The sequence below is a fragment of the Vombatus ursinus genome, unplaced genomic scaffold (genome assembly GCF_900497805.2).
Source record: "Vombatus ursinus unplaced genomic scaffold, bare-nosed wombat genome assembly UNPS02009573.1, whole genome shotgun sequence".
Classification (NCBI taxonomy): domain Eukaryota; kingdom Metazoa; phylum Chordata; class Mammalia; order Diprotodontia; family Vombatidae; genus Vombatus; species Vombatus ursinus.
The window spans coordinates 1,891,828-1,916,194 of NW_020949351.1; the positions used below are offsets into that span (position 1 = coordinate 1,891,828).

The 24,367-nt window shown below is 36.3% G+C and overlaps 1 protein-coding gene and 1 pseudogene across 2 annotated transcripts in view; both read left to right on the plus strand.

The window, feature by feature from the left end:
* The window catches only part of RNMT (RNA guanine-7 methyltransferase), a 36,176-nt gene extending 28,443 nt beyond the window's left edge, over positions 1-7,733 (plus strand). For both annotated transcript variants that reach the window (XM_027852342.1, XM_027852341.1), the window contains exons 9-11: positions 4,828-4,929; positions 5,806-5,839; positions 7,128-7,733. In XM_027852342.1, coding sequence (XP_027708143.1) covers positions 4,828-4,929; positions 5,806-5,839; positions 7,128-7,171 — 180 coding nt within the window. In that variant the 3' untranslated portion in view covers positions 7,172-7,733. The remainder of the gene's footprint in view (positions 1-4,827; positions 4,930-5,805; positions 5,840-7,127) is intronic.
* Positions 7,734-19,901: 12,168 nt separating this feature from the next.
* On the plus strand, positions 19,902-20,370 carry LOC114035969 (annotated as a pseudogene).
* The last annotated feature ends 3,997 nt before the right edge of the window (positions 20,371-24,367 follow it).

Below are 24,367 nucleotides of genomic sequence, written 5' to 3' on the forward strand. Positions count from 1 at the left end.
AAATTTTTCTCCTCACTCTTTTTTTTTTAACGGCTAGGCAGTGGGGTTAAGTGACTTGCCCAGGGTCACACAGCTAGTGTCCAATATCTGTGGCCAGATTGAAACTCAGGTCCTCTTGACTCCAGGGCTAGTGCTCTATCCACTATGCTACCGAGCTGCCCCTCACTCACTCGCTCAGTATTGCAACCTAGATGTCATCTTTGATCCTTCTCTCTTACCCTATTCAATCAGTTGCCAGTTCTCCTCATAACTCTATATAGGTTATTCATCTTTCTTTTCTTCTTTACCTTCATAACATCTCTCACGTATACCCCTTTCTCTCCTGATACTGCCATCACCCTGGTGCAGGCCCTTATCACATTGTGCCTGAACTATTGAAATCACCTTCTGGTCTCTTGTGTCTTTCTCTCAGTAAACTCCAGTGGCTGCTTATCATCTCCAGGATCAAATATAAAATCATCTAACATTCAGATCCCTTCATAACCTGGCCCCTTCTACCTTTTCAGTACTTTTTAAGTACCTTACACCCAACATGTACTCTTCAATCTAGTAATACTGATCTCTGACACTGACATAGGCATTTTCACTGCCTATCCCCCAGAACTGGAACGCTCTCCTTCCTCATCTCTGCTTCCTGCCTTCCTTCAAGTCTTGACTAGAACCCTACCTTCTACAGGACACCTTCTCCAATCCCTGCTTAATTCTAGTGCCTTCCTTCTGTTGATAATTTCCAGTTTTTCCTGATATAGTTTGTTGTATATTGTCTCCCTCCTTAGACTATGAGCTTTTTGAGAGCATTGACTGTTTTTTCCTTTCTTTCTACCTCCAGCAGTTAGTATAGCTCAACAGATAGTAGATACTTAATAAATATTCTTTGTCTCATTAATTGTATTATGCTATTTTCTCAGTGCATCTTTTGGACTATCTTGTAATTGAAATCCTTTGGGTATTTCAATAACTTAAACTGGATGGAAGAGCAAATTTAAAACAAACATCTAATTTTCTTATATTTTATTGAAGTATTTTATTAATAGCAGTATTGAATTTCAGTAAAAACCAACTGCATTTGTTTAGCCACTGTTTGTCTTCGAATTAATGTCACTGCATACCATAGCATAATTTCTTAATTGTTCTTTCTAAGTCCTTGTCAGGAAGTATTTGTCAGTTGATTCTTTCTTACTTTTCTTCTTGTTATTGTTAGTCTGTGTTCTTTTCTGGACAAGCCCATCCTTTTCCTTTCACTTTTCTATTAAATAAATTCATAACAGTGTTCCAGTCTATTTAATTGCATCATTTCTTGACTAGAAAGTGGAAGTAATGTAAATAGTTTGTGGTTCACACTTTTAGATATCTATGATGATCATAATCTTAAACAATCTCTAAATAATGCCAGATAAAAGAATAGATTTTATGGCACATTTGCGGATTATCAGAATTCACCAAGAGCTGAACATTGTCTATTGCTGGGCATGTTTTTTTATTCTTTTACATTTTAGCTAAATGACAAATAAGGAAATCACATCTTTTTTTCCTCTTTCTGATTAGAAATAGGACATCTTTTTCTTTTCCAGATCTAACCAAGAGAAGTAGTTCTGTACCCACTTTTGTTTTTAAATTTGTCATGGTAAGCCTATATGCTTTTCAGAGTATGTACATGAGAACTATTGTTTTCTGATTTTTCCCTCTTTTTTCCTTCTCATATCAATTTAATATTGTATAGTTAAACAGACCCAAAATATTCAGTCTTTTTATTCTCTGCTATTGAGAGATGGTAATAAGTGGGATGTACAATAAGATAAACATTTATTAAGTGCTTACTATGTACCAGGCACTGTGCTGTGTGCTGGGGATACTAATAAGAAAAAGACAGACAATGCTGGCTTTCAAGGAGCTTTTAGTCTAATAGGGGAGAAGAATACGCAAAAGGAAGCTGAAAGGAAGTTGGGGGAAGGGATAAGAAAGTTCCTGGTTTGGGGGCTTGATTATGGTGAGTCAGTTCTAAGGAGTGCATATGGTAGGAAATGAAGAGTTGACTGGGCTTCTGAGCCCTCTTTAAGTGGAGGGTTTTTGAGGAGTCTTTTGCTCTACACTCCAGCCTCCAATCAGGGACAGAGGCTCCTGAGGATACTGATGAGGTAAGAGCACAACCTCTAGGTGGTATCTCCATGATGATTAGTTTCCTGGAAGCACCTTTAGAGCCTTAGTTTAATTTTGATGATAATCAGTTAGAGTTTACAGAGTTCTTTCCTTACAAATACCCTGTGAGGAATAGGTTGGGTTGTTTTTTTTTTTTTTTTAATAAGGAGCAATAGATCTTTTATAGGAAAATGAAGCATTTGTAAGAGTTATTATGAATTCAGACTCAATCCTACAGTAACATTCAATCACTGGTTATATATTCTTTTCCTTTTGCAGAGGTAGTCAGTGTGTCATCTAACCATCAAGTTTTTTTAAAATGTGAACTAAGAAATAAAAAAAAAAAGACATCCTTCTATTTTCTAAAAAGAATAGAAACTTTACTACTGTTTATATCTAATTTTAATAAAAAAATTATGTACAGTTATGTAATATATACATTAAGGGCATTCTTTTGCCTGTGTATAGTATGTTATCTTTTGTTATTTATCATTTTGGTACTGTATTGCTCTCTTTTTCATTTTTAGGTTTTTCTAGTCAGTATGGGGATGGTAATGGTTGCCTTTCAAAGTATTTTGTCACTTCTTGTTAGGAACAAGAAATTATTTTTAAGGCTTTGTGCCTATAAACGCACATACATACATACATATATACTTGCATCTGTCCTTCCATTTATGATGATTTGACCTCTAGCAGTTCACATTTATTACGCATATCCGATTAGATCTATTTATGGTAGGAAGGCAATACACAAGTGAACTATCAATCGGTCTTCTCCTTTGTTCATCTCAATCTGGGCCCAGGGTCCCTCTTCTCAGATTCTTTAGTTAGGCACATGTACTCTTGTCTCAAGTGTGCCAATAAGAAGAGCAGGGGGGAAGATAGAGCTAAGCAGAGAAGATGGAGAAAAGATTGTAGAAAAAAGATAGTGAACCAAGGAAATACCCTTGACTAGGGTAGTGAAACTAATGTTCTTATGAGGATAGTAAACTGGCTCTGAGGGTAATTACAGGAAGCATTCCAAAGATGTGTTGAGCAGGGCGACTCTTTGAAAGACAGTACTCATCTGAAATGGTTGGTGGTTAGGGACAGAAAGGACCCTGCCCCCCCAAGATTCTCCCCCCCCCCAAAAAAGATTAGTCAAATTAATTTAGAATTTATAATTGTCCCCATCTTATATTGAGAACTTTAAGAGAGCTTATGAAAGGAAAAAATTGGGCCCTCCCTTCCTTAATGTTTCTGGGTTTCATTTTTCTCCACTTTAAAATGAAGGGGTTGAACTCATTGGCTTCTAAGGTTTTTTTCAGGTCTAAATCAGCGATTCTATGATATCTTTCTGAAGATTATGGGTATTTATATTTAATTTTGGTTAATGTCTTCCTGGCTCCTAATTCATTAACATCTCTTAAAAATTTGAATTGCTATTCTTTGATCTTATTTTCTGATTGCTTTATCCCTCAAACCCATGTTCTTTCATATATTTATTTGATTTTAAGGTCTTTTGGAGTTAAAGAAGTTTCTGTAGGAGATTTAATTATTTCAATGTCACTTGAATGATGTATTCTTATATATATATGTATACTTCCATGGAAATTTTACCTGACTAATCCATAATAGCTTATTTGAAGTCATTTATTTGTAGTTTCCTTTCTTCTTCTTGTTCAGTCAGGTCCAATTCTACATGACTTCATGAACTTTTGTTCTTGGCAAAGATTACTGGAGTGGTTTGCTATTTCCTTCTCCAGTGTGTTTTCCATTCTACGGGTGAAGTCCTGAGGCAAATGGGGGTTAACTGACTCACCTAGAGTCACACAGTCACACAGAGGCTGAATTTGAACTCAGGTCTTCCTGACTCTAGGCCCATTGCTGTATTCACTGCACCACTTAGCTGTCTCCTTCTTTTCTCATCATTGTGTAATAGAAGAGTTGTTATTTAAAGAGGCCTCAGAAGCCCACCCAGTTCTTTATTTCCTGCCAGCTGCACTGTTTGGAATTGACTCCTCCAACATTATGCCACTGCACCAGATACCTTTGTTCCTCCTTCCATCCCTTTAAGCTTCCTTTTGTGCGTTTTTTTACCCCATTAAATTGTAAGCTTCTTGAGGACGGGCAATTTTGTATTTGTATATAAATTTGTATCCTTAGCGCATAACATAGTGTAGTAACACGTAGTGGTTACACGTAGTAACCACTTAATAAATGTTTGTTTATTTTGAAGAACTCCACTAACAGAGACAGTCATCACTGTGTCTGTTGTCTCATAACCTCTTCAACATCAACTAATTGTACATTTTTTCATCCTTGCCAGTTTGATGAATGTGAGGTCATGCCTCAGAGTTTTTTAGTATGCATATCTTTTAATGATTTCAAACAGTTTTTCATGTGGTTCTTTAGAAACTGTTCATATCCTTTGACCGTTTATCTTTTGGTAGTGCTTGACATTTTTGTAAATTTCTTTGTAAGCATTTACCTCAAACAATCAAGTTGAATGTGATTTGATAATTGATAGAATTTGGGTTTTTTGAGCCCATGTCCAAGATTCTTTCTTCCTTGCCATGGTTTCTCTCACAATGCTTCTTTTATAAGTTTAAAGTAAGTTATTTTTTTACTTCTAAGAGAATTTCTAGTATTTATTGACTTAATAGTAGGCATTGGTATAAGGAAACTCAAGAGTTTAATTTACTTTCTTAGCCATATCCAGCCAATGAGAATTCTAAGCTTGCCTCGGGGAATTTGGGTGATTATGAACATGCTGCAAAGTATATGAAAAACAGTCAAGTTAGATTACCTTTGGTAAGTATTTCCTAAAAGAAAATATTTGTTAGGCATTAAATAAAGCAAATATTGTATTGAAACGTAAGATCAGTAATTCAGATCTGTGTCTATTGCATTTCTCTACCAGGCTTTGACCCCTTCACTATTCTTTGACTGTTTTTTTAAAAGCTATTCCTTCTAATACATACTTCAGAGGCACTTTGTGGTTGACCTATATTTATAGGAGCAATAATCAATTTTCTCCAAAATCAACTATATAGATGCAGAAGCAGAGTATGGAGTGAGATGAGTTTTAAGGGATTAGGGAGGAAACTGTGATGTTTTGGGTAATAACCAAGAGTGCTTTATGTTTTTCAGTCTTGCAAGAGATCACAAAAACCCAGACTTTGTTGTCCTTTTGACTCACTTCTCTCCAATTTTCTCTCAGAAACAGAGGAGAGTGTTGGACTATGGATTTGTATCCCGTATTGGTTTTATGAATGTAGTTTAAAATAAATTCATTATCTTTTCAAAAATAGTAATAATTATTACTAATAAATTTTATGTATTGGTTACGATAAAGAAAAATGTGGTTATAATTGAAGAAGTACTTACTAATTCTTATATTAAGTGTGTGTACTACTGAAGTTTTAACAATTAAAGCTTAAAATGGAACTCAGACTTTTGGGACACCCTGTATAGACAATATACTTGTAGTCACCCTTCAAAATTTGTAGTATCCATTTGCACATATGCCTAAATCTAGACCTGCAGTTTTTCATCTTTATTATCTTAGATATCATTTAATGTTTAAAGTCTTTATGAATTATAAACAATAACAAATTCCTGTAAATCTGTGTATGGTTTTGTATTAATCTTTATAACTTTCTCCTCTCTTTTTAAATTTAAATTTAGGGGACCTTAAGTAAATCCGAATGGGAAGCTACAAGTAAGTAGAATCAGTGTGAGCACGTGACATCTTTTAGTGTTTAGATTTGATAAGTTTCAGGAGTTCACATGCTGAAGGGAAATTGTAGAGATTAATTTTGCTCTTTTGTGCGTGTGTTTGATGTATTTTCACTTGCCTGAATGCCAGCCTCCATGCTCTTATCATCCATTCTCATTGTCTATCCCATTCCCACCCCCATTCTCCCTCAACACACAAACACCCCAAATGAGGGCAAATATGTATAGGTGGAGAATGAACTGTGTCTGTTACCTAGTTAAAGGTTTATTCCATGCTATTTACTGTTACTTTTCAGGTTTATATAGACTTAGCCTAAGACTCATATTTAGTCCCTTCCTTCAGTGTGGAACTATCAATTCTTTATCCTTAATTTGCACCTAAACCAGGACTCTTTTAGTAACATACTCCATAGTGTGTATGTGCTAGGCACCATGTTCTGCTCTAAGGATACAAAGAAAAAGCAAAAGTGGTCTGCCCCCCATGAAAACAAGTCTTGTTTCATGGATTTAGAGTACAGAAGGGTAGGAGTACATTTAAAGAATTCTTTATGTACTTGCTTAGCTAAGCTAAGATTATAAGTCCCTCTGAAGCATATTAACTCTGTGTTTGACTTAAAGTTAGGACCAAAATATTTGATCTCTTTCAGAAATTAGTCACCTGTGGGCCATCAGACCAGTTTTAGCTAGTTCCCGTGTTTTGCTCGCTATATAGAAAGTGGTAGAAATTCCCTGTAAGGAATATCACAAACTTTATTTCATTCATACAAAGAAAAGTTTCTCATTTATTGTTCCAATTTTTATTTTAAATACAATTTTTAGAGTGTCACTGCCAATTGGATTTATTGTGGAGGTATTCTACTACTGCTTGAAAGATGATCTATATATGTCCTCTAGTTACTGCACATTAGATCAGACATAAAGTGTTTTGTTTTGTTTGTAGTTTTGACATTACATTTCAAAACTGTCTTGTGTCTTTTTTTGGAGCCATGAAATCATTGAAGTGATGCTACTGTAGATTATTGTATGCATACAAATTTTGCAATTGATGATCATTTGTCCATTTAAGGATGAACTGAAGTAGGCCGTCAGTCAACAAGAAAATAGTTGAGGATATTAGGATTTCTCACTTTCCTTCTTTTTTCAGCACTTTCTGAGAGCAGAGGATTTTTTTTTTTAAACCAAACCTTATATTGTGTACTTGAATTGTTCTTTTTATTTTCCTTGTGAAGCAAGATACCAAGCCTTAAATGTATTTTTTCTTTCATTTTTAGGTATTTACTTGGTTTTTGCATTTGAAAAGCAGCCGAGAGCATAAAACTGATTTAGTCAAGAAGAGTGGTTTATCCCACTTTGTACAGAAGTGGAGGATTCACAGTCAGCGCTAACAGCTTTGTTTTAATTTTTTTCTTTCCTTTTTAAAAAAAAAATTTTCTCTTTCTTTTAAAAAAAAATTGATGTGAACATGTAGGACCTTGCCAAGAACTAGTGCAAAGACATGTGTCTGCCCTCCAGCTCCTGACTCTGGCAGATAAATTTTTGTGTGTGAATTAAAAAAAAAAACAAGCTTGAACATTCATCTCTTTAAAACAGTTTGCTTTCAGAAATGGTCAGGGAAAATAACCTATTTGACTTTTCACTGATCGGTAGCCTTCAAAAGTTATGTTACAGTACAACTTGTTATTAAGGCAGCTGAGCCATTACCGCGATGCCCCAATTTGCTCAGTAATGTTTACAGTATTAAATTTTGAGACTGTAGGATGTGGGGCAAGAAATTTTAAGTTGTAAGTGTGTGCACGCACATGTGTGTGCTTGCTTATGTGTAGTCTTGTTATGTTGTTTTCAACATTAAATGGTTTTGCATTCTGTACAGTTTTGAATGTTGGTGTTCCGAGTGTGTTGCTAAAATAAAAGTTTTCACATGTGTATTTTAGAACATCTTAAAATTCTAGGCAACTTATTTAGACATTTGCTACAATATTTAATATAAGGAGTAGCCTACTACTACTAGTATACTACTAGTATAGTTTAATATTTAGTACAAATAGTTTACTTAGCATAACATCCTTCCCAAAATAGAATTTTTTTAGATGCATAGTATAGAATTGTTTTAGAATTTGTGTTCTATGGTAATGTTTGCAGCTTTTCTCTTTTCCTTTTAAAGAAGAAATATATGCTGCCATCTAAAATATTTGATTGTTAGAACTACAAAATTCTAAGCTATTGCTTATAATGGGTTATAGATTCCCCTTACTGACAACTGACACATGACTGTGCTGAAACATTTTTTATGCCTTCTAATGCATCATTATTTCTAAAGATTGTATCTGGCTACTGTGTTTGTTAAGCCTCATGTGGATCCAAGTTGCAATATTCATTTTTCTGACAATTAAAAAACTCACTTGGCACACTAAACTAGGAATTCTTTTTACCTAATGTTTCTTTATAAACGGGATTGCTCTAGCAGTGTATGGTCACAAAGTCAGTAGTTAGATATTAGGTTGATGCTTAGTGAAGTGTGGTGACAAGTAGTAGTGTAAATCAGTAGTGCCCTTTTGGTGCAGGAGTCAGTTTTAAGCACCACCTAGCCAGACCTAGCCAGAACAAAGGCAAGGGACAAGGGAGTAGGAAAGCAAATAGAGGAGGAAAGGAGGTTTGTCAAAGAGAATACAGCGTATTGAAGTACTATTGGAAACTTCAGGTACTCACTGACACCTCTGCCATAGGTTGTTCACCTTTTCTTCAACCATATAATCACACGTATAGTAAGAGAAGAATATATAACTTTTACTGCACAGGGGGAATTTTCCTGTAGGCTCTATAATAATGATCCTTCCAGCAAATTGCTCTTTTTTAGTTTAGTAAATAAGACACTAATTATAATAACCAAGAACAATCTCTGAAAGCGAAGTAAATGTTTATTGTTACATTAGGAGTCAGAATCTCCTTTGGTGGTTGTCAGTAGAAGGAATGCAATCTCTGCTGTAGCCTCCAAATATCAGAACTGCTTTCAATTCTGAGGTCAGCTAACATCAATAATGGTAAAACACATATCTGTGGTACTTCGAGTGTTTGCAAGGTGCTTTCCTTGCAACAATCCTGGGGAGCATGCAGGGTAAGCATTATTCCTATTTTATAGTTGAGGAAACTGATGCTAAAAGAGCAAATTTCTCATGGTCAGACAGGGTTACTAAGTGTCAGAATTCTGACTGATTCATTTTCTTTCTGATTATACTGATTTCTCTCTTATAATTTTGGAATTTTGGTATGCTTGTTTGTTTTCATAGTTCTCTCTCTTGTGCCGTGCCTAAAATTAGTGTAATATAGTTGTTGGTAATGGTACTGAGACTTAAGATTTTCTTTTCTTCTGATATTTGTAAATGTACCACAGCTATAAATAAAATATGGGCCATGAAGATTGAATAATAAAATAATGTCACTTTGTTGTGAACACACGAAATAGTCAAACTTGGTTCTTTAGTTTGCATGTAGCACTGTATACATATCTTTAAATAGATTTCATTTATTCTTTTAAGGCCAAATTATACCTTTGTGGCTGATTGGCAGGCCAATTAATTTGATCTGAATGGCAGAAAAAACTAATTTGCCATTACCATCTTTTAGAATATCACGTTTTAATAATCAGGTCCTTCAAAGGTTACTTAAAGTGTTATAACCTATTCTGGTAAAGATAGTGACATGAAAGCTTAAGTACATCTGATCCCAACTCCCCTAAGAAATTTCCCAGTAAAGAAAAACATAAACAGGGAATGCTGATCAGGAGAGAGGTGTTTTGGACTTGGAAGTCATGGGCATGGTGAGTGGAGCCTTAAGGCAATTGGTTTACACATCCTTTTCAGGAGTGGTAATGTGGATTTGATTTGTTCTCAGAGCTAAATGAAAGGTTTGGAGAGTAGTTTATATGCCTGGTGGCTTTGGCGTGAAGATGGCCAGAGAGGAATTCCATAATGAATACAAGTTGAACTTCAGAAACAAGAAAAGATTGCCACAGCGTGGAAAAGAATGAAGCAAAAGGCAAAAGTAAAATGAGAAGTCGTAAGAAAAAAATTGTAGAATATCTTTGAACAGAAGATAGAAAATATGACCCAACTAGTAGACACCCTTTAAAGAAGGGAGCAAATGAGCAAATGAAACTGATTTGATAAGAACAAAAAAAATTTTGAACATTAACTGAAAATTAGAATAATGTGAGTTATCTATCAGAGACCATTGATGTGGAAAAGGGGGAAGAGAAAATTTTAAGAATCATCTGACTCCCTAAAAACCATTAGCTAACTGCTGGACCCTGATTGAAACAAACCAACAAGGGACGTTCCTATCACATTGAAACCTGAGATACTGATACTCAGAATTTTTTTAAAAATGCAAAAATACACCTCTCCCTCACTTCCACTGACACCCCCAATTGAGAAAAACAAAAGTACTGTTAGACTCAGTCAGGCGAAACAAACTTCCTCATTGACCGTGATGTTTTGTTATACACTGAGGCATAGGAGGTGAGTAGCATGTTTCACCATGAGTTCTCAGGAGTTGTGGTGGGTCATTTTGCTGATCAGAGTTCTCAAGTCTTTCAAAATTGTTTTGTCTTTATTGTCGTTGTATAAACTGTAGTTCCACTAACTTGGTTCCTCAGTGTTTTGTACAAGTCTTCCCAAGTTTCTCTGAAGCCATTGTGTCCTCTTCATAATTTTTTTTTAATGACACAATAATTTACCATCACATTTACATGCCTTAACTTGTTCAGCCCTTCCCTAATTGGTGGTACCCACCTCAGTTTTCAACTCTTTGCCACTACAAAAAGAGCTATACTTATTTTTGTACATTTTTAGAGTTTATTTTGCTTAGAACTATTCTCTTCCATAAACTACCCTCTTTCATTGCACCTCCCCTTTCCTTTTTGTTTCTCTGAAGGGTAAAATGTATTTCTGTATCCAACTCTGTTTATGTGTATTCTTCTCTCTATTTTAGATGAGAATGAAGTTCAAGTATGATCTGATCCTTCCAGTCCTTTCTCCTTGTTTGAATAGGCTTTACCCTGATTATGTGAGAGAATTTTCCCTGACTTCCTCCCTTTTCCCCTCTTTTTCACTTCTTTTAAGATGTTCAAGACAACAGAACTACTCCCTGGTCTTTTGTCTAGTTAGACTTCTGACCCCTAAAGCTGATGGAATTTGGTAGGACACATGTAAACAGTTTATCCTTGTTTTAGTAACTTAAAATTATTTATTCATGTTTACTTTTTTGTGTTTCTCTTAACTCTTTTGTTTGAACTTCAAAGTTCCAGTGCAGATTTAGTATTTTCATTAGGGATGTTTAAAATACTCTCTTTGATTAAAAGTATTTTTTCCCCTGTAAGGTTATACTCAGTTTTGCTGGATAAGTTCTTGCTTTTAAGTCTACATCTTTTGCCTCTTGGTATTAACTATTCTGATTTCTCCACCCCTTTATATAGTGATGGCTTTCATGTATAGTGTTGTAGCTTTCAGGTAATCCAATACATCTTAAATCATCTCCATCCATTTTCCAGGTCATTTTTTTTTTTTGGCAGGGGCAGGGAATTTATGGGGTGTTCAAGGAGGACTAGCACCTTTAGTATGAGGGTCTGCTAGGACCTTTTTGGGGCTGCTCATCCACCTTTGGCGTCTACCTGGCACTCAATTCTCACCCGTGATTCCAAGAAGTTGTAGCATGTGCAGCAGCCATACTCTGGCAAACCATCTCAGCAGAGGGGTTAAACCAGGTTGAAGGATTTCTCTGAAAAGGGTCTCCTTTAGCGGATAGATAATAGGGATAATGTATAAGCCATTGCTTTTTTGTTTGTCTAGGTTTCATTTGTTGTTCAGCTGCTGTGTAGGCCCACAGTGATGCCCCTAAACTGAGTTGGACTTGGTTTTCCAATTAGTTTGCTGCCATTAACTGGATGGAACAATTAGGCTGTTGGCCATAGCTTAAGAGTCAGTATAGATGAATACCTTCTTTTGAGTGCTCAATGTAAGAGTGAGGGGCATTGCTCATAGCTCTGCCCATTGAGCTGACTGATCATTGCCTTGAATAGTGTGAACTTTACCTTGAAACAACTTGATCACTACTTCACTGGATTGATTTTTGATGTGATAGGTTGTGTCAGCAAACCAAGCCTCTGCATCCTTTGGGAGCTTGGACAAACAAGGATCCCAAATTGGTAGAGGCACAGCAGTGGGTTGACTTTGGGCACATATTTTCCAGTGCCTTGGGTTAGCCACCAACTTGTGCAGTTTACTCATGAGGCTTCATTCAACTTTGAATGTACCATTACCATTTTATAATTGATGCCTTCTGAGCTTATCCCACTTTATGGGACTTGGTCTCAGCCAGAATTCATTGGAGAATAAGCATCTCAGGTTTCGATGTGATGGGAATATCCCTGGTCCATGATTGCAGGTTAATAATTGCAAAGGTGATATAATTGACCATTACCCATATAAATGTGCAGGTGTAGAACCCAAGAGACCTATGGGTCCTGACTACATCTTTCATGGGCATATCTGTTGTCGCTGGAGTAGATCATATATGTCAGTCAATAAACATTCTCCACTTTCCAATCAGAGGGAGAGAGGGGACCCCATGGACAGAGGGAGTCTGTTGGGTGTCATGCTGACAAGGTATGAGTTCCAGGGCTGAAGTGATCTTAAAGGATCAAGAGGTTTTTGTGGAATGATGAAAAAGTCCAGAGGAGTGCAGCTATTTGGGAAATGTGCACAATGGCATCAGTGAATGACAGGTATACAAGTTGAAGGATCTATTGGATGCCTGCTGGGTGTCTTTCAATGTAGTTTGTTATAGTTCTATTCAAACCATGTAGCATGCTCAAGTCACAGCTTAGAGGGGTTGCACAATGAACCTTAAATGGGAAAAGGTGCCAGTAGCCATCAACACAATCAGAGCCTGGGCATCTTTTTTGGCTTTTGGGAATTCAGGGCCAGGAGTTTATTCCTAACCTCAGGAATGTCCCTCTGGCCCCTTCCCATTGCATCCCCAGGACCTTAGCCTATTGGGATTTATATTTATATTTTGTCTGAGTTAATTCCAACTCATTTTATTCCATTTGGGTCCTCAAGGTAGTCAGGATGTCGCCCACTTTGATATCAGTTCCTACTATAAAAATATCAATATAGTAATGGGTTGTAACATTAGTCATGTTGGATTTTGGACACTTCTCCTCCGAATGGTGGCAGGTAGCCAGGCTATTATGCTCTCCTTGGGGTAGAACAGTATAGTTGCAGTGTACTCTGTGCTAAGTAAAAAGCAGGCTCCACTAGTCAAGTTGCAAAATAAGAACTTGGATGCATTGATTCTTGAGCCAGCTAAGTTGTAATAGTCTGGGTAGCCGACCAGCCATCTTTTACATTCATCCTGCCCAAGGCCCATTCTACTGTAGGAGAGCCAATTTAAAGCTTAGGAAACCAATTAAAGACTAAGTCTGAACAATGGTCACAGAAACGATCCAGTGGAAGCCAGCAGGTGGTAATAAGTGAGTCCCAGTCAAGAGTTTAGATCACAGACTTGGAGGAGGGGACATTGTTGGTCCTGCCCACCAAATGGTCTGCCTAAAGACTGAGGGGAAAATAAGTGACTACATTTAGAAGAGAAGATGTGAACTGGTGAGAAGGAGAACCTTAGACTTTGGCGTTTGCTATTCCTTATTTTACTTCTATAGATAACACTGGATACTGAATACTAACCTGTGAAAATACTCTGACTCCATTCACATTGTTCCTATTGACCTGTTTAATTTTTTACTTGACCTTCAACCCTGGCCATCACCTATATGGTGGAGTCAACCAGACCCTGGCAGTACCCTAAAGGGGCTCCTGCTTTTCACAGGGACTGCCTTGTGTTTGTGTCCTTCTCTCCATTCCCACCCCATATCCCCCCTGCCCAGGTATTTTTTGCAGTCAGCAAAACTGAACCTCTTCCTGTACCTGACTCAAGCAATAGCAATGCAGCAGCGGTTTTTGTTGTTGAATCCTTTCAGTCATTTCCGACTCTTTGTGACCCCATTTGGGGTTTTCTTGGCAAAGGTACTGGAGTGGTTTGTCATTAGTAACTAACTTCAGCAGATGGATCTGTCATCCAGTTTCAAGAACACCTGATGAGTGTTTTGAAGTGTCTTCCAAACTCTAATTTCTATGAAATAGGCACAGTCACAATCCTGAACATGTTCCACTATGTGCTATAATCTATCTGGTGCTGGTACATTGATTCCTTCCCTACAGCTCTTATATGAGCCTCAGAGGGGTGAGTATTTATTTTGGGTGATGGAGGACTGGTACTAGGGGATGGATTTTAAGCCAGTGAAAACCAGTTTGATTGGTACAGACTGAGAGCACACTTTTTCAGACCCTTGCTAGATTGGCACAATTGGAGTTATTTCCTACTTTCCTGCTCCTCATTCTTCCCTCCTTATTAGGTAATTTAGGGGAAAAAAAACCGCTCATTTATTGGCGTGTATATGTATGTGTGTGTGTATGTCATATACCATAGTAGGCTTCAAACTCTATGAAGACAGGGGCTGACTTATTTGACCTTTTGATCTTGCTTAGTGCCTAGCACAATACTTGTAGGTATTTCATGAGTATTTATTGAATTAAATTGGCAATGCGCTTCCGGAATTTGATGTATGCCTCATTCTAGATAATATATAAAATATTTAATGAGATCAGTCCTTGGGAAAAGCCCCATAACGAATATTTCTCCAGCCAAAGAAGTACCTCCTACTTGTTCCTTCTCTTAACCATTTCTTATCTATGACAAAAATTACCTCTAGATCTATGATAGCTATTTTAAAAATTAAATAAGATTTAGTCTTTTTAAAGGCCAACTGCTTTGCGAAGCTTTCTCTGGAATCTCCTTAGAACTGATCCCTACCTCTTTGAATCAGTCAGTTTGACTTCATCAATGCACTGAATGTTATTCTAACTCATGTTATAAGTGTTTGTACACATGACCTGCACTCATAGGTTCATTTAATCTCAGCACTAGCTGAAACCTCAGAGGTTATCTTGTTTAACCCATGTGCAAACAGGAATTTCTCCTAAAATAAAATCCCTAGCAAGTGGCCTTCTAGCCTTTATTTGACAACCTCTCATAATGGCAATCCCACAAAATTTTCTTTCAAGTACTGACTTTTGGACATCAGTGATTGTTGGAAATATTTTTCCCTCTTGAATCCAGATGACATGGATCTCTCTCCAGGTTTCTCCTATTGCTCTAGTTCTGAATTCTGGAACCTAGAAGAACAAGTTGTAATCTGTCTTCTAGATATTGGTCAACCCTTTAAATTCTTGAAGACAGCTATCATTCCTGCTCTATGTCCTCCCTCATCCCCATTAGATTTTAAATTCCTTGAGAATTGGCACTGGGTCTCCATACTACCTACCACTGTGCCTTGAATTAAGTCAAATACTCAAATGGATCTATGACCTCAGCTATTTGAAAGTTCTCTCCAACAATGCAAATCAAAATCTATTCATGCCTGACCATCCCTTCTTCTTATTCATGTCCTCCCATAAGTCTTTCATAAAGTGTCCACCCAATTTGTGCAAAGTCTTACTTTCTTCTGATATTGTGAATGTATTTGTGAAGCACTCTGGCTATCCATCTCTCATCCCTCCCCCTCATCATATGGCCAACCCATCTCTCTTATACAATTTCTTGAAGATATCTTTTCCTCCTGTTCTTCTTTAAAGTTTCTTATCCCATCATGTGAGATAGCATATATGAAGTACTTTGTAAACCTTAAAAGTGCTTTAGAAATATTAAATATAATAATAAATAACTGGTTATATTCATAGCCACTAGGTATCTTTCCTTTTCCCCATATGTGACATATTCATTTTTAACTCTTTGGAGACTATTGTATTCCATGTTTTGCAGCCTTTCAGCAATACCAGTAAAATATTGGTATTAAAAATATGAGGAAACTTGAGGTCATCAAAGGAGTTTTGTAATTTTCCAAGTGCAATACTGGTATTTCCCTCTTGTTCAACTTTCAACCAGCTCATTGTCTGTCTGTATTGTCTGTTCCATTTTTGCATAAAGATGAGCAATTCATATGCAAGTTGTAATCTGGGCAATAGTCATTCTTCATCCTTTAGGTTAATAAGCAACAAACAATGTACACAGTGAGATCTTAGTTTTTACAGTCAATAGGAAATGGCAAAGATGTGATCTATTGTTAATTTTCTCTTTTAAAAGCCTGGTTGTTTCCTACTGTATCCCTCATCAAATATGCCCTTGATTTATATACATAGATGACTCTCATAAAGACAGCCAGGCACTGGGCTAGTAGCTAGGGACACAAAGAAAGGCAAAAATGTCACTGCTTTCAAGGAGCTCATGTTCTAATGGGGGAGGCAGACATGAAAATAACTAGTTATATGCAAGATAAACAAAATAGATGGTAGATAACAAAGTGAGTCATTAGCATCTGAGGGAAGAAGAGAAGGCCTTCTAAGGAAGGGAGGCTTTGAGGTGAGTCTTGCAAGCTACTTGGGAAACTCAGAAGTGGAGTTGAGGAAGGAAAGCCTTACAGGCATGGGACATAGCCAGTGAGAAGGCACGGATTTGGAAAATAGAGTGACATGTACCAGAGCTAGCAAGTAGGTCAATATTGCTAGTGTAAAATGCATGGAGGGAAGTATAAGAAGACTAGAAAGGGAAGAAGGGGCCATGTTGTGAAGAGCTGTGCTATATAGGATACTATATAGAATTTTATATTTTTTCCTGTAAGTAATAGCGAGCCATTGGAATTTGAGCAAGAGGATGACATGAGCAAGCAGATACTTTAGGAGGATCAATTTGGCAGCTGAGTGGAGGTTGGGTTGGAGTAGGGCAAAACCTGAGGCAGAGAGACCAGTTATATAAGACCAATTATAATATGCAATAGCCCAGACAAGAGATGATAAGACTTGAACTTGGGTGGAAGCATTTTGTGAATAGAGAGAAGGGAACCATGCAAGAGGCATTGTGAAGGGAGGGACAAGAAGATTTGGGAAAGCATTGGATGTTCAGGGTAAGAGCCTGGGAGAGAGTCAGGAGTCAAGGATAACACATAAGTTGTGAGACTAGGGTGGTGGTGCCCTTGACAAAATTGGGAAATTGAGAAGAATGGAAGGTATGGGGGAGGGGGGAAGAAAGGTGAATTTTATTTTGGACAAGTTTAGTTTGGCATGCTTGCTGGATAGTTTAAGATATTCAAAAGGCAGTTACTGATATGAGGCTGGTGCTATGGTGATGTAACATTTCATCCAAAGTTATGTCTTTGAATGAATTAATTATTTTACGTGGGATAAGGCAGAATGTCTTCTATCTCTTTATTGTCCTCTTTCTGTACTTTACTCTTTTAATTAGACTTTCCACTATATGTGCATAACAAGGATGAGGCTTCAGCAAAAGATAATGAGGAACAGTAGGATAGGTAGGAGGAGAACAAGAAGAGAGCAGTGTCATGAAAACCTAGAGAGGAGAGAGTAATTAGGACCAAAAGCCAATCAACGGTGTTGGTTTCAATAGAAAGATCAAGAAGAATGAGGACTAAGAAATTTTGGAGATGGTAGTTTCAATTGAGTTATGAGGCAAAAAGCTTGATTTCAGAGGGTTAAGAAGAGAGTGAGAGGAGAGGAAGTAGAAGCCCTGATTATAGATAACTTTTCAAGGGGTTTAGTCAAGGAATATAAGAGAGATATAAGATGATAGTGGGGATAATTGGCTCAAGTAAGGGTTTTTAAGAGGGACATGGATGTCAGAAAAGGAGTAGATAGATTGGGAGAGGTTGAAGGTAAGAGGGATTACAGATGGAAGAATTGGCAAACAAAACCCCAGAGTAATGAAAATAAAAGTATTCTGTTGGATAACCCAAGGTTACCAACTACTTGGCTTAGGACTCTATTTGGCAAAAGCTATAAAGGGGGCTGGTATTAATTAGAATTAGACAAACATAGCATATGCCACATTAAACACCAAATGGATGTATGATGTAAATATATATGATTATATTATAAATAAATTAGAGAAGGAAAGGGAATATCTTTTAGAACTACAGATAGGGAAAGAATTCTTACCTAAATAAGGATTAGAAGTTATTACATTTACATTTTGATTACATAAAATTGACTTTTGAACAAACAAGATAAATGCAGTTAGAATTAAAAAGGAAACAATTGAGGAAAAATATTCAAAGCAAATTTCTTTGACAAAAGCCTCATATCCAAGGTATGTAAAGAATTTATACAAATATATGGAAATGAGATCTATTCCCCAATAGATGAATGATCAAAGGATATGAAATCTGTTCTTAAATGATGAAGAGCAACATGTTAAGCATTTGAAAAAATTTTCTAAATCACTAATAATTACAGAGATTCAAGTTTAAATAACTCAGAAGACAAGAACAGAAAAATAAAATTATTACCATTGGAGGGGTTGTGGGAAAATAGACATATTAATGCATTGGTGGTGGATCTGTGAATTAGTTCTGGAAAACAATTGGGAACTATACCCAAAAAGTTACAAAACTGTACATTCCCTTTAGCCCAGAGATACTACTGTTAGGCATAGATCCCAAAGAGATCAAGGATAGAGGAAAAGGACAAATATATGCAAGAATATTTATAGCAGCAATTTCCATACTAGCAAAGAATTGTAAACGAAATAGGGGCCCATCAATTGGGAAATGACTGAATAAATCATGATGTATGACTATAATGGTATTACACCATAACAAAGTGTGACTATAACATTCAGAAAAATGGGAAGACTTACATGAACTGATACAGAATTAAATAAGCAGGACCAAGACAACAATTTACATGACAACACCAATGGGGGAAAAACTTTGAAAAATCCCAGAACTCTAATCAAAGCAGCAAACAATAATGACATCAAAAGACTGGTGATAAGATATACTTCCCATCTCTTGACAGAAAGGTAATGAATGAATTTGAGATGCAGAGTAAGAAAAGCATTCTTAGTCACGGCCATGTGACTATGTTGACATGTTAGATCATGCATAATATATTACGAAGAAAGGTTTCTATTTGGTAAGGGTGTGGTGTGGGGGGGGCAATAGATTAATGAGCAGTGATGGATATAAAAAGGAACATCAAAAAATTTTTTGCAAAGCACAAAAGAAAAAAATTCTTGAGCCATAAAGAAATCAACAATTTTCTTGCTCCTTTTTAAACATTATTTATTTATATCTCAGAAACAAACTGCGAAACAGAAGCTCATGGTTTCTTAGATAAGCTTTTTTATTCCTTTTTTTGTGTTGAAAAGATTGATTTATATTGATATATTTTATATTGATTATTAAATTCATATAAAAAAGGAAATTTAGTTAAAAATAAGAACAGATATATATTACAAGTTATTGATATTCTCTCAATCACTTTTTTATTTATTAATGTGATGTGAAAATTTTTTTTTCCTTCATCATTAGTATCTTCCCCTTCTTCTGTTATCCGGGAGACTCTGACTCTTCATGATCCCATTTGGAGTGTTCTTGTCAAAGATACTGGAGTGGTTTGCCATTTGCTTCTCCAGGTCATTTTATAGATGAGGAACTAAGGCAAACAGAGTCAAGGAACTTGCCCAGGGTCACACAACTAATAAGTGTCTGAGGCCAGATTTGAATTCAGGAAGATGAGTCTTCTGACTCCAGGCCTAGAACTTCTCCTCTCCTCTATGTAAACTAGCAGCCCTTCCCCTCCTTTGGGTATCTTGAATATTGATCTCTCAACACCCACACCATCATGGTACCTCTACTATGGCTCTCGTCTCATCTATGGCTCAATCTGGTTGCTTCTTCCATTTTTATTCCCAACGGTGACCTTTCTATCTCCTCTCTAATCACAATTGGGAGTCTGATGTTAGGATCCAAGTGTGATAGTTCTATGGTCCTTGGTGGAAAAAATTGTTATAATAATTTTTACAAATCTTTTCCTTTTTTCTTCATCATTTTTCCTCAGGTTGATGTGTTGGCAGCCACAATGCAGTTTATGTTGCTTTTTAGTTATTAGGAAAAGATCTGACTCCAGAAATGGTATGTCCTGCCATTGAACAAAGAAAAGAAAAAAAAAATTACAGCATAACTTGTTCAAAGAGTTTTAGCTCACCAACCCAAAACATGCAGTTTTTTTGGAGTGGCAATATCTAAAGATTGTTGACAAAAAATATGTTAGCCTGTATTTCTGCTGTACTATTGAAGATCAGGACAATGAGCTAATTACTCTGGAAATACTTCATTGCTATGTTGAACTACTTGACAAATATTTTGGCAGTATGTGTGAACTTGATACCTTCTTTAGTTTTGAGAAAGCTTATTTTATTCTTGATGAGTTTCTTTTAAGAGGAGAAGTTCAGGAAACATCCAAGAAAAATATACATAAGACCATTTGACAGGCAGATCTGCTACAAGAGGAAGCTGAAACCCTAGTGTTCTTAAAGAAATTAGACTGATGTAAGCCATCTCCCATGTTAATAACATCATGTGGTCTCACATACTGAAGATTTTTACTGCCTTCATATCATTGTTTAGCTAATGGTGTGAGATGCTGTTTGTTAGTATTACTGTTTTGTGAAGCAGCTTCATTCAGGTCTACATAAAAACACTCCACTTTTTCAAAAGAGAAAAAAAGTGTTCAATTTTTTTAAAGGGACTTAAATGTTAATGCAGATGGGATGGTGATGCAGATGGTATATCTTTTCAGTATTTTTAAAGGTTGAATTATGTCAGTGTCCCATTAATTTTATTTATATGTGACAATTATGAATATACACACAAAATCTAGATCAGGAAGCACATTTGTTGGTATTACTGCATTCCAAATGAAAGGAAGTTACACTTGTATCAACTTAAAGTAAATGTAACAATGTTTCAATGTGGTTTTATGCAACCCAAGACTAGCGTTACATTTTGGTATTTATGGGAACAGGAAAAATTGACTGATTTAACATACAAAAATGATTTAAAATCTAACATTGCTACTGAAACTTACACATACATGTATATACCAAAGATACCTATTGGGGACTACATCTTAAATTGGTAGCTTGTTGAAAAATGTACATTTCTGATACTAAAAGGATATTACATTAAAGGGAATAGACTACTGTAACCAAAACAATCCTGTTTTACATTGACCATTAGTTAAAGGCAGAAATTTGGACCAAAGATACTATTCTCCAATATAAGCACATAATGCACACAATGAAAATGGTTAGAGACATTATTTTCTATTTAAGATTCTTTCAAGCATAATTTTTACAACTTAGATTATTTTTATACATTATACTACCATTATTTTACCTCATTACTCTGTGAGCTAATGAGAACTTCTCTTTAAATAGGATGTTATAAATTAAAATTTTGATTTGCCTAGTATTATCGCTGTTTCAACATAAACTTGGCTGAGTTCACAAAGTATCACATGACTAAGTTTGCTCCAGTATTAAGTTATTCTGGTTAGCTAAATTTTCCCTGTACTTTTTTTGAATGAAGTGCCACTGATTTATAACATTTCTTTCTCCTTTCATGCCACCTCCTAGTCAGAAAATATTCATGATCTATATCTTTCATGTAACAGTGTTAGTTGGATGAGACAAAATGGCAATGATGGGACTTATTTTTTGAAACTTTTATAATTCAGTTTCAGTACCATTTTCAAGCAGATTTAAACATTTCTTCAAAATTTACACTTATTTATTTGTATATGCTTGACTGGAATAAGCTTTATGATTGTGACTAATATTTAGGCTGTAACCATTGTCTTATCACATATATTAGTTGTAATGAATGTCTCCTCTTACACCAAAGGAAAAAAAAAAGAAAAAAGAAAGAAAGAAAGAAAAGAAAATATCTTACAGATAAGTTATATTCTAACCCAACATTGCTTTTTGAAGCCATCTGGCAAGTAAGTCACAAATTTGCTGCCTAAAATATCTTCTGGACTTTTTGTGATCTTGTAGCATTAATTGTAATTCAATTTCTAAAACTTCTAAATCCATTTCCTATTTTTTATTGTCAGTTATGTGTTTCAATAGTTCAGGATTGAGTTGTTTCAACTGTATGCCATATCTTTTTTATCACTGGTATTCGTTTTACTTTTTTATTTATTCTGAGATTGTCTCTGACAAATCAGTTGCCTGACTACATACAGGCATCTGATCCAGGGATAACTGCCTCTTCAATAGCACATACTTTTTCTGTCCGTTAAAACATATTGGGGTGGTGGGTTTTTTTGGGGGGGGGATGTTATTGGTGCTCACCATGTCCAGTGGCTACCAATTATTCATTCCAAAAGGTGTTCATGATATGAGGTCATGAGTCTTCTTGTTAATTTACAAATCTTTGGCCACTCTCATTAATTTTTTCTTGATCTGTGCTTTCTAATGTATTTCTCCCCACCCTTATCACTTTCCCCACTTTTTCAATGAAGTCAACATGCATCCATTAAGCACCTACCTACTATGTACTAGGCACTGTGCTAAATGCTGAGGACACAAAAAAAAGGTAAAATACAGTTTCTGCTCCCAAGAAGCCGATAATTTAATAGAGAAGACAGCATGCAAATAACTGGGATAATTTGAGAATCATAGCACAGAGATGATAATGAATCCATGGGACTTGATGAGGTCACCAAATGAAATAGCATAGAGGCAGAAGAGAAGAGGCCCAGGACCAAGGGACACCTGTGCTTAGCAGATGTGACCTGGTGCAGTTCCAGCAAAGGAGAGTGAGGACTAGTCAGATAGGAGAAGAAAGAGGAGGGAATGTCATGAAAGCCTAGAGGGGAAAGACTGTCAAGGAAAAGAGTATAATCCACAGTGTCAAAAGCTGCAGAAAGGTTAAGAAGGATAAGAATTGAGAAAAGGCCATTCGATTTGGTAATTAAGACATCACTAGTAACTTTGGAAAGAGAAGTTTCAATTGAATGATGAGGTCAGAATCTAGACTGTAGAGAATCAAGAAGAGAATGTGAGGAAATGAATGCCCTTTTTTGGGGGGGGGGGTTAGGCAATGGGGTTAAGTGACTTTCCCAGGGTCACACAGCTAGTAAGTGTTATTGGTCTGAGGCCAGATTTGAACTCAAGTTCTCCTGAATCCAGGGCTGGTGCTCTATCCACTGCACCACCTAGCCCTTATAGAAGGCACTTATTGTAGATGGTCTTCTCAAGGAGTTTAGCCAGGAAAAGGAGAAGAGCTATGTGATGATAATTAGCAAGGATGGATGGATCAAGTGGCCATTTTTTTTGAAGATGGAGGAGTCATGAGCATTAAGCAGCAGCGAAGCAAGGGGAGAGAGTGAAGACAAGAGAGTGGAAATGATAGAGGGGGCAATCTGTTTGAGAAGATGAGGTGGAATAAAATTGTGTATATATAGGGATTTAGCTTTCACACAGAGAAGGCTGACCTCTTCCTATGAGACAGTGGTGAAGGAGGAGACAATGGGGGGCTGCATCTGAATGTTTTGAATTGATGAGGTGAGAAGAAGAGGGAGTTTTTCAAGAATGGCCTTGATTTTTTTTTTATTGAAATATGAAGCAAGGCTCTTAGCTGAGAGGGTCAGGGAAGAGGAAACCATTGGAAGTTTGAGGAGGAATGAAAATGTTTGGTAAAAGCACTATGGTAAATTGGATGATGAATTAATAAGAGAAGTTATCAAATTGCCTTGTCAACAGAATGGATGATCAAGGAGGCTAAAAAGCTCCCCTATTCTGAAGGCAGGCATAGACAAAGTAATGGTAAGAAGCAAAACTTTTTCTAAGTATCAAAGTATATGTAAACTTAATCTAATAATAAACACTTAGTAAACTTTTAATTGAAGAATTACAAAATGTTGGAATTGGAGGTAAAAATTTTATGGGGTTGCTTCCAGATCATGTGACCAACAAGATGGAAGATTTCATTTTCTCTGATTCTCACAATCTCTCAAATATCTCCAAAATAAGAATTGCTAAACACAGAAAACAAAATTCCAGTCAAAAGAATTCATAGATTGCTTCCAGAAAAAAAAATCTTATGCAGAAAATTCCAAGACATATTGTGGTTAAACACAACAATTCCAGTAATAAAAAATACATTTTGCAAATGATCAGAGGAAAGACCTTCACATATAAATGAAAAGGAATTCAAATAATACAGCACCATTCTTCAATTACCAGGAACCACGGAAAAGAATCAAAGAATATGCTAGACAGCAAAGCAACTCAAGATGCAACCCAAGGCAACCTATTCTGCAAACCTGAGCCTAATCATCAACAAAAAAGATGGACCTTCAATCAAAGAGAGGTATTTGAAGCAATTCCTATTTGAAGCTTTGCTTTGCAACCACCCAGACAAAAGAAATGCATTGTACTCTGATTGTTAACATAACTTCTGAAGAAGAGGGCCTACTGGAGAACTGGGAATGTGGCAAAGGGAGGGATTGAAAGAGGGGGAAACAAAGAGAAATCT